Here is a 9,864-nt window from a genome sequence, read left to right on the forward strand (position 1 = left end):
GTGGGATGCTGTGAATGCTGTGGGAGCTGCAGTTTGGTGGAGGGTTGCTCGTGAATTCCAAAGTTGCTTGTGATTATTTAAAATTCATGAGGGTATGAGATGCTGCCCAGTCTGTTCCTCCTAGTGAGGTTCTCGGGCTTTATCCGTTCCCCTGGGTTGCTCTTCTGGCTGGACGTGACCGCTGGCCTCGGCGGGCAGAGATCCTGCTGCAGCTCACAGCTACTGCGGGAATCCCGGGATGGAGGAGGGAGGCCCAGGCAGGACCGACCGTGGGGCGCAAAGAATGGAAACCAGGCCCTTTCCTGCACGTGTGTGTGGATAGCAGGGATAAGATCCATGGAAATCAGGCTTTTCTCATTCTGCACATTCATTGTGTGAAGCCGTTTTTTTTTTTTTTTTTTTTTTTTTTTTCTTCTACCTTGTTCTGAAGGAGAAAACTTGGCCTGCTAGACTGGCAACAGAAATACTCATTTAAAAACTTGCCAAAATGTGAACTGTTTATTTTGACGTTTTCTATCTTGCCTGTGAACAAGTCCACATGCTGTGCTTAGCTACCCTAGCCACCATTCTGAGCAGCTATTTATTGTGGACATAAACATTTCTAAATACGACTAAAGCTAGCTAGTGTCATCCAGATTTGCATTTTTTTGCAGAAAGTTTCAAGCTTATGTTTGTATTTGTTAGGTAAAACCCTGGACAACGAGATTTCCACCTGCCCTAGTGAAAGAAGCTGAGAGGCTGCCAAGGATTCTGGCTGGCGTCTGCCAGCACCCTGCCCAGTGCAGCAGAGCATGTTTTAGGCCACGTGTTGTAGGTGGTCAAAGGAAAAAATCCAGTTCTTTCCTAGCATCTGAAGTTCGACCAGTTATTTTCAAAGGGCAGTACCTTTTACCCTTGATTTTCTTTTCGATAGATAGAAACATTTCAGTTAAGTAGACTTCAGATTCCTCTGCAATGTTCAAGCTCAGAGGTTAGACTGGCAAAACTGTTCCTGTAAAAACAGTTATACAGTATTAATGCTGAGAAATTCAATGGAGGCTTTTGGCTATTTTGTTACAGAAAATCCATAACGTGTTTAGCAATTGCAACTTAGTCCTGCCCCTGTTCTATATTGTATAGCACACTTAAAGAGTTTAAATTTGGGCAAATAACAATGTGTGCTTATGGTCAGCTGTAGTAAGTGAAAACATAGAAAAGCCATTTCTGAGCAAAAGCTTTGAAATTTGCCTTTAAGCTAAGGGAATTGCTTGTCTCCTGGTGAAAACCTTTGAATTACACCATATGAAAATGGTAATCTTTGCCAGCAGTCCCAGTGCTTCTGTTTCTTGCCTTTCAGTTCTAGACTGTTTTGTAAAGATCCCATTAGGATGCATGAGTGAAAGCAGCACTGCTGTTACTGGTGTTATTATGAATACACAACTGCACGTCTCCAATATGCACCCTTCAAGAACACTAAATGGGCTAAACCTCCCCAAAGAAGCCACAAACTCACCACAGTCTTTCATAATTTTGCTGTCACAGGAAGGACTCAGGGTAATGTGCACGCTTTTAATATTACCAAGTTAAATCATCTTGGCCACAGCTTTTTATTCACTGCAGGAAACATTATTTTAACGTTCTGATTAGGTGCAGATTAGTTGTTTGATGGAATAATTTAGAGAAAGTAGAATATGTATGCCAACCACTGCAGTAAGATTACTGAGGTTCAAAGCATAGCACTTTGCATTTTGTTAATATCATTTAATTCTAACTGGCACATGTCTGCTTGACACAGCACAATGTATTTATGTCAGCGTTTATGTCAAAGAATTTAAGAGAGGCATTTCAGCAAGGAAATATAATATTCTTTTTAAATGGAGGTTCTTTTCTTCAGCTACCTGAAATTGTTTCTGGCCTGCTGCATAGTAAACTGTTTTTCTTATTAATGTGCTGAAACCGTGAACATAAAAATGCTGGGAAAATGGTTTGACTGTGTGTATTTTAGAACTACCACTGAGGCACCACATTTACCTTAAAATTGAATTTCATTAGCTATAACTTAACACAATCTATACATTTAATTTTTGCCTTAACAGGACAATGGTGCTTTGTTTCCTGAGCAGAACAGTGCAGCTGGCAAGACATTCTTCTCGTGGACTGTGGAGACAACTCTCTTCAGCCGGCACAAATAAACCACTGTTGACTTTGTTCACCAAGGTAAAAGCTAGCCTACAGAGTAAAGCCAAGCAAGAATGCTTATATATCACCTTAGATGTGCATGAATCCCACATGAAATGGTTCAGCCTTTCCTTTTTCCCCTCCAGATTTGTGAAGCTCAGTATTACAGATTTTACCTTGAGAGTGCCTTTTGCCCCAGGCCTCACCAGTCTCTGTGGCCATAGCCAGCAATTAGTTACAAGCAGCAAATGGAGATTTCAAGTTTGCTGCATCTCAGTGACACTGAAGTCTCCATTTGCCAGTGGAAAATAGTTCTCCAGCTATCAGTGTTTCATCCTGAGGCTGGAGAACAAAGATGAGCTCCTTCCTTGTCACATCTAATCTGCCTGGGACAAGTGTGAGCGGCCAAGCTAGACTCTTCAAAGCATTCCTGTTCAATTTCAGCTCAACCTATGAGACTGAAAATGTATCGAAGTGGTATTAGTAGTGCAGCAGAAAAAAACAGGTTCTGGTTCGTTGGTTCTCTCTTTTTGCTTTACTAGTTGCGTAAAAGCAAATGGAAACGAAATGCAGGCAAAAGATTATAGTATGAATGGAGATCACTAAGCATATGTGGAAAACGTGTCTATGATGAATAGAAACAGTCATTTATTTCCACGATGGAATCATCTTCAAGGGTCAGTGTTCTCTTCAAAGCTCTTTTGCCTTTTTGGATGAAATCGCACACTTTAAAACCTAAACTGCCCTCCTCCTGCTTCCCAGCATGTTGGCTGTGCTGCCTTCAGTTACATAATGTTTGGGGAGAGGATAACTACAAATGCAGACTATTGTTAATTTTGAAATCAGATTTAAGAAACGTGAATTTGTTGGAAACAGATGTGATTAAAGCATTTTCCTCATCCTGCACAATGTTTGTTCGTTCTGTGTTACATAGGATTAGGTTTAAAAAAGGTGAACAACTGTTTCTTAATCAATGCTGTATAAAGAATTCTGCTGGCTGCTTCAGCATCAGCTTATTCCCAATCCAAAGGTGATATGATAGGAATAATAAACTTAACTTTAGAGTTAATAATTAAAAATCATATAAAAGAGCTTTTTTTTCTCTGTGTTATAAAGATTTTAAACTAGTAAAACCCTGTATGCAATCAAATTTCCATGAGTGAGTTTCAAGTGATTCTCTAAACTGCCCTCTTTTGTTGAATGTACTCTTGACTTAAAATGCTTTATTATATCTGATATCACTGGAAACTGCAGAGCAAAATTATGCTATAATCTAATCTGCAGGCCTGCTTTTTGCTAATTAACTCATTTTTTCCCCTCCTTACTATTTTTAAAAATATGGAGAGGAGAAAAAGGAAGGGTTCTGCAGCCTTTAAATGGTTTTCCCTTCACAGACTCCCTTTATGCAATATGAGCATTCATGCAGGCATTGATCCAGGTTATTTTTTTCTCCTTCCCAAGGTTACTGTTAACTCAGATCAGTTTTCCTGTCTATGTGTACAGTGCCCCTGTATGAGTGCTTATGCCAGCACAAAAGGGTTGGTAACAGGAAGATGGGTCTGCTTCCTTCCCTGTCAGTGCCAGCTTAATAAAATGACCATAAAACTGCAATCTCAGCCTGCAGGATAAATGGGCATTATCTGTAGAAATCATAGACAGAATCCCAGAGTCACGGAAGGGTTGAGGTCGGAAGGGACCTCTAGAGATCATCTAGTCCAACCCCCCCTGCCCCAGCAGGGACACCCAGAGCACGTGGCACATAAAAAGGTCCTTTTCAGCTTGTGTGTTATCTAACAGGTTTAGCCATCAGCATATGGCATATGTCACTTTGGCAAGGATTTTTCACCATCTCAGCAGGTTTCGCTTTTGCTGTTGTAGCACACATCTCAGGTAGGAGGTTGTCTGAGACGGCTCTATCCAGGCAACACTATTACCAGAATAGCATAAAACATGGTAGCTGCCTACTGTTCCCTTGCTCTGCTTTAAAACTGCTACACTGCTCTACTTTAAAATATACACCGATTTTACACAGGTCTGAGTTTTATGAATACATTAATCCATGCTTAGGCTTGGCATCAGAGCAGGATTTTTTTTTCTTTTTCTCTGAAGAGTCAAATAATTTTTTCAAATGCTTCTGTGTGTTAGAAAGCATTGTGCACAAAGAGTCAGAAAGCTTTCTGCTGTTGTAGGAGGAGTGAATGTGTCCTGCTACCACTGTAAGGAACCTGGCTTGTTCCAAAACTGATGTGCAGGACTCTGGGTTATTCCTCTTAGTCAACAATATTTATTCCTTGGCATTTCAGTCCCTCCAAAAGTGACAAACACTAGCAAGAAAAATACAGAACTTCAGCATCTTGCATGGGTTTTCACTTAACGATGTCTTGTCCATAACGAAAGACAATTTAGAGAGTGAGTTAAAAGAGAATATTTAACCCCAGTTGATTCACACACACACACTTTATATTAACTCCCTGTTTAAACAAGCCCCAAAAAAGTCTTTAAGTGGGGTGGGGATTTCATGGTGGATGAATTGTGTTTATCACCATATATTTTGTTACATAAATTACAGGCCAAATTATGACCAAAGATAGGTGGAATATGGAAGCATGTGCCTCCACATGGATCGCATTTTCAGACAGGCACTTGATCTGACAGCCACAATGCATGATAGCAGAAGTCAGCTGTGAGAAAAGACAAGGGAGTTTTCAGAGAGGAGGAGGGATTTTTTTGTTGTTTTTCTGAAAACTGACCACATAACAAGTCAAAACACTACAGCTATTTATCACTTCCCTCTGCTGGAAGTTGCTGTCCATGCAAGATACTGTGCTTAATCCCTCTTAGGCAAAATCAGCCAGGTTATTTCAAGCACATTCTTTTGCTATTTGAACTTACCCAAGTAACTTGGTCTGAAACAGATCAGAAATTACAATTCCTGCATTCTGCTTCCAACAAGAGTGGTACTGGCTGTTGTTTCCAGCTGTTGATGGCAACATCTTCAATAAGGACTGCTGTTACCTACACGAAAGGATCTGTGTGCAGTCTTCCAAGCCACATGCATGAATCAGCTTATTAAAAAAATCAATTGAAAACTATTAATTTGTACCATGAGGGGAAAAAAACAGCAAATGGGAATTGCCTAAGTTTTGTGGCTGATGCAAGAGGCTTTTTTGATGTTAGTCCATGCTGTGCTGATAAAGTGGAGATTTACAAAACACGAAGACAGAAGTGGGGTCGAAACGGGGAGGGAAAACACATTTATTGTAACAATCACTGCTGCCTGTGTATTTTACTTTGCAGGATAAATGATGTGCCTATTTTGCTGTGTTTTCCTTTAGAAACCGTGCCCTCTATGTGATGAAGCCAAAGAAGTGCTTGAGCCATATAAGAAAAGGGTAATGTATTATACTACCATGTACATGTCATGTATAGAAAGAATAGTTAATCAGGATTCTTTCTTTATAAAAGAAGATTGCTTGGATTTATTTCCATCCATTATTTTTTCAGGAGTGACCTCTTCAAGACAATTTCAGCACCAATTTCCATAAAACTCATTATCCAAAGGCATTCTCCAACACTGTAACTCAAATAAGTCTTAGCAAACCAAACCAACATACACTTCCCTGTAAATGTTTTTAAAACCTATGCCCTGTAAATACAGGCCTATATGAGCGTTTGCAACTTTTATGAGGCAGATAACAGTGCTGTTTGGAAAGGATATTGTGAAGAAATTTCTGAGGGACAAGAAACTACAAGTATTATAATTCATGGCACAGTTTTTGGTGCTCATTTGGTTTTGATACTTTTCTTGAAGGAAAAGGTAGTCAACATTAGGGTTGAAAAGGTGGTGCTCTCCATTGCCTAACAAGAAACTGCTGTGTTGCCAGCTGTATTTTGGTCAAGTCCGTGCAGGGGATCAAGTGTCTCTTGCCAGACTAGATAGGTCGTCTGCAAAGAAAGCGTTTGTGGCAATATGTATTTTGTGCTGACAAAATGGGAAATTGTCTAAAATATGGAAGAATGTAGCAAAAGAAAAAAAAACCCAGAGAAAGTGATATTGCACATCTAAAGAGAAGCTTATTCAAAAAACAAGCATTTTTTTTCTCCTCAGTATTCACTATGTCCTAACATACTTTTATTATTTGTCACAGTTTATTTTGCAGGAAGTGGATATTACCCTTCCAGAGAACTCTTCATGGTATGAAAAATACAAATATGACATACCTGTTTTTCATTTAAATGGGAAGTTCTTGATGAAGCATCGAGTAGACATTAAAAAGTTTGAGAACCATCTAGCAAAGCTGGAACTGCAAAATGATGGAAAGCAGTGAAGAAAACACAGCTGTCCTTGTGTGGATCAGAAAGGTTTTTGCAACATCAAGCTTGTGAAAGGGCAATATTCATGATCAGGCCTTTACTTTGAACTTATGATACTTCTTTTTTGAAAAAATTGACAACGAATTGATTCTATTTTGTATTAATGCTCCCACCCAGCTGCCTGAGTAGCGACCTTTCCTGTACTGTTTATCTGCTGCTATGCTAAATTGTTTGGCTTTTATTGACAGAATAAGTACTGCTGCAAAGCAGCAGATAAAATGAAATGAGCTTCCAGACTGTTAGCACCTGTACGCTATAGGTCCATAAGAAGCCTCCTTGTAGAAGCTTAGCAATGTATCCTAAGTGTTCATTTTGAAATAGAGACGAGGGCAGTTGCTGTAAATGAAAAGGACACTTGATTAAAGACAGAACACTAACTGAAGTGGAGTCATAGTTAAACAACAACCCCAATTTGATACAGTTACTACTTGTACATGAGGACTGAATGGATTATTTTTCTTTTAATGGGATGAACATGTTGCACTTAAGCCTCTCACATCGACTTCGGTGAGCACTGAGTTCTTCAGCCCTTGAGTTAACCCCTGCCACAGCTTGCGAGGGTGAAGGAGTAACTTGAGTCAACAATTTGAGAACCAACCCTGGAATGGAAACAAAATATCTTACCTCCAAATATGACCTTCTAATTTCAGAGTGTAAAATGAAAGCAAGAAACTGAAGAGTTTCATCAAAAATTTGCTGGCCTAAAATAATGCAGCTTTTCCCTGAAAACCCATGTATGTTCTTAAAAAAGGATAAAAGTAACTTTTAAAAGGTGATATATAATCCATGGCCATGGTTAGGGATGCGTATGGCATAATTCTCTGCCCTTTCAAGTCTAGTGAGCAGAGTGTTCCTAACATGATAGGAATAGTTCTTAGACCAATGGTCTAGAGTTCTGTGGTAGTTCAGCCTGCGCTTTACACTTTCTGACGAGTTTACTCTGCAACACAAATGCAAATCCACTTAGCAATTTCAAGAATACTCGTTCATGAAGGGATGCAGCAGTTCCGTTAGTGCTTCTCTGGAAGGATGCAAGGTGAGCAGTCAGAACACTAATGTTAACCTTGCAGGAGAAGAAAAACTGATTAAGGGACAGTCAACTGTTCTAGGCTGGATAGTAAACACCAAAGAAAGTTACGTGCGTTTTTGGTCTACTTGATAAATCCTTCTAAACAGAAACTAATCCACATCCCTTGTATTTCTGTTCTTTCTGTCATTCTTGTCCCATTATTGGAAATGTATGCAAGGACACTTACCTGATGTGGTCTTCAGTATTGCAAAGATGCCAGACTGCAACGCCCAGATAGACGAGCAGATTCATTACAAACTTCAGCTTCTGGGGTATGGTTTGATGAGAATCCAAGCGATGACAGTAGGCAGTCCCACTCCCTCCTCCGTGGTCCGCTCGTGCTGTGGCTGTAGCCTTTGACAGATCATTTTCTAAGCTAACTCTTTTGGGTTCTGCAAGATGAAAACTTCCTGAGCAGGTGGGGGTGAGAAATTAAAACCTTTCGAGAGTTCAGCAACCTGAGTCTACTCTGCAAAGGCTCTGAAAGCATCTGAGAGCTTGCAGAGGGAACAGCTACTGCCATTTCTATAGCGGAGCGCTCTAGCCAAGTTCAGCCACATCATCCAACCTCACCATGATGTTTACAGGACTTGAGAAGCTCTCACTTCATACCACACCACTATCCTGAAGAAGTTTAGAGTGAGTGTCATCCACAGGAAAGCTTTGCTAGATTCACAAGAACTCAGGAGCAGCCCGTCAGTTTAAGCCCATACTTAGACCTATTTTGAAGTTTCCTTTCAAACGTTATGACTGTTTGACACAAAACTGAAGTTATAGTCAACTATCCTTCCTGTAGAACAACACTGATTTTAAGTAATCTGTTTGTTTATTTTATATCCTTACTTTTACCTTCAGAGCCTTTTGTTTTACCCTGATGTGCTCATATGCCCATGCATGGTAGTTGAAAAGTGGGTGAAAGAGGTTGTCAAAAAACAAGCTGAAAATTCTCAAGAGTAAGAGGCTGCACCCAGGGTAACCCAGCAAAACAGTTAAGTATGGTGCCTTAACCATTAGAAACAAGCCAAAAAAAAGCAACCAAATAAACAGAAAAACAGGTAAAACTTGATGAAGCAAGATGCTTCTTGCACTGTATGCTGTTGCATAGTCTTGCCCTGCCCACAGTGCTTTTTATCGCCTTTTTTTAAAAAAAAAATGGAAGGGTTTACAGTCAAATTTTAAGTCATTTTTAAGTTTATGGCAATCTATTGCTAACTAATTGGTCTGAATTAGTTCTCTGTCAGCAGGCAAGTGCCATTCTCTTCATTCACTTTACTCTTATAATCTAAGATGGTTTGAGAGTAATCTGTTTTTCCTTATGAAGGTTTGATAATAGATAACCAGGGCACATAGTGCTTTTTAGTCATGGTTCTTCAAGTGCCTTTCAAAATACACCATTATTATTACTTATATACAGAGGACACAGGTCCTTGCCCCGTTTCCCAATGTGCATCACTGACAGAGGCTGGAATAGCCATCAGAGAGCAACTTTCCTTTGTTTTATTTTTAGTAAGGTCTCTTTGGGTAAAAATATTGGGAGCCAAAATGAGACTTAATCATGCAGTAGATGATAAAGCCCTTGTTCCTTATTCATTCAGTCTGGGGCAGTTTTCTTTCATAGCTAGAGCCAGATTTTCTTCCCTTATTTTGTAGAGTGCATGATAAGAGGATTTTTATAATAGCTTTTGTCTATGGGCTCGCTTTATCAGTGAGATAGAGGTTTTCCATTAGTTTTGGCCATGAGTTCTGTTCACATTTAATGTGATGAGAAGGGGTGACTGCCTCTTCTTCCCGCTCTTCTTCCTATGTAGGACCAAAAACAGTCCTGCACAGCCCTTCCTCCTTGTCAACGTGAGCAGCAGATGTAGGTGCCTGAGGAAGGTCGTTGTAGACCAACGTGCATGCAGGGGGCCTAGGCTCTAAAAACCAGGACATTTCTACAGTGTATCAGAAGAGTAAGAAAGTCCTTTTCAAACAAACACTTTAAACCCACCCTATCCTTTCAAAGCCGTTATATATATGTGTGTGTGTGTTTGGCCTTTGGATATAAGGCCAAAACCTTCCAGCAGCATCTGAGAAGATGTTACTGTTTTCTTTCAAGGAAGGGAATCCCTCTTCCCATCAGTTTGGATGCAAAGAAATGGAGACAACTGAGTTTGGGACACTGGTGGCCGACATGAGGGAAGAACCTGTCATTTCCAGATGGAAACACTGCAGCACAAGGTGACAGAGCAAGGGGCTGCCGGCTTCAATGAGGCTTCTCATTG

General features: G+C 40.1%; 1 protein-coding gene across 1 annotated transcript; it reads left to right on the plus strand.

Moving 5' to 3' along the window:
- Positions 1–1,947: 1,947 nt before the first annotated feature.
- Positions 1,948–6,502, plus strand: CUNH5orf63 (chromosome unknown C5orf63 homolog). The gene is made up of 3 exons (XM_010222927.2): positions 1,948–2,196; positions 5,493–5,549; positions 6,306–6,502. The coding sequence occupies exons 1-3, from the start codon at positions 2,080–2,082 to the stop codon at positions 6,483–6,485; spliced, it is 354 nt and encodes a 117-aa protein (XP_010221229.1). The 5' UTR covers positions 1,948–2,079; the 3' UTR covers positions 6,486–6,502.
- The last annotated feature ends 3,362 nt before the right edge of the window (positions 6,503–9,864 follow it).

Source organism: Tinamus guttatus, unplaced genomic scaffold, assembly GCF_059628265.1.
Source record: "Tinamus guttatus ecotype Peru unplaced genomic scaffold, ASM5962826v1 Tinamus_guttatus_pri_ptg000199l, whole genome shotgun sequence".
Classification (NCBI taxonomy): Eukaryota; Metazoa; Chordata; class Aves; order Tinamiformes; family Tinamidae; genus Tinamus; species Tinamus guttatus.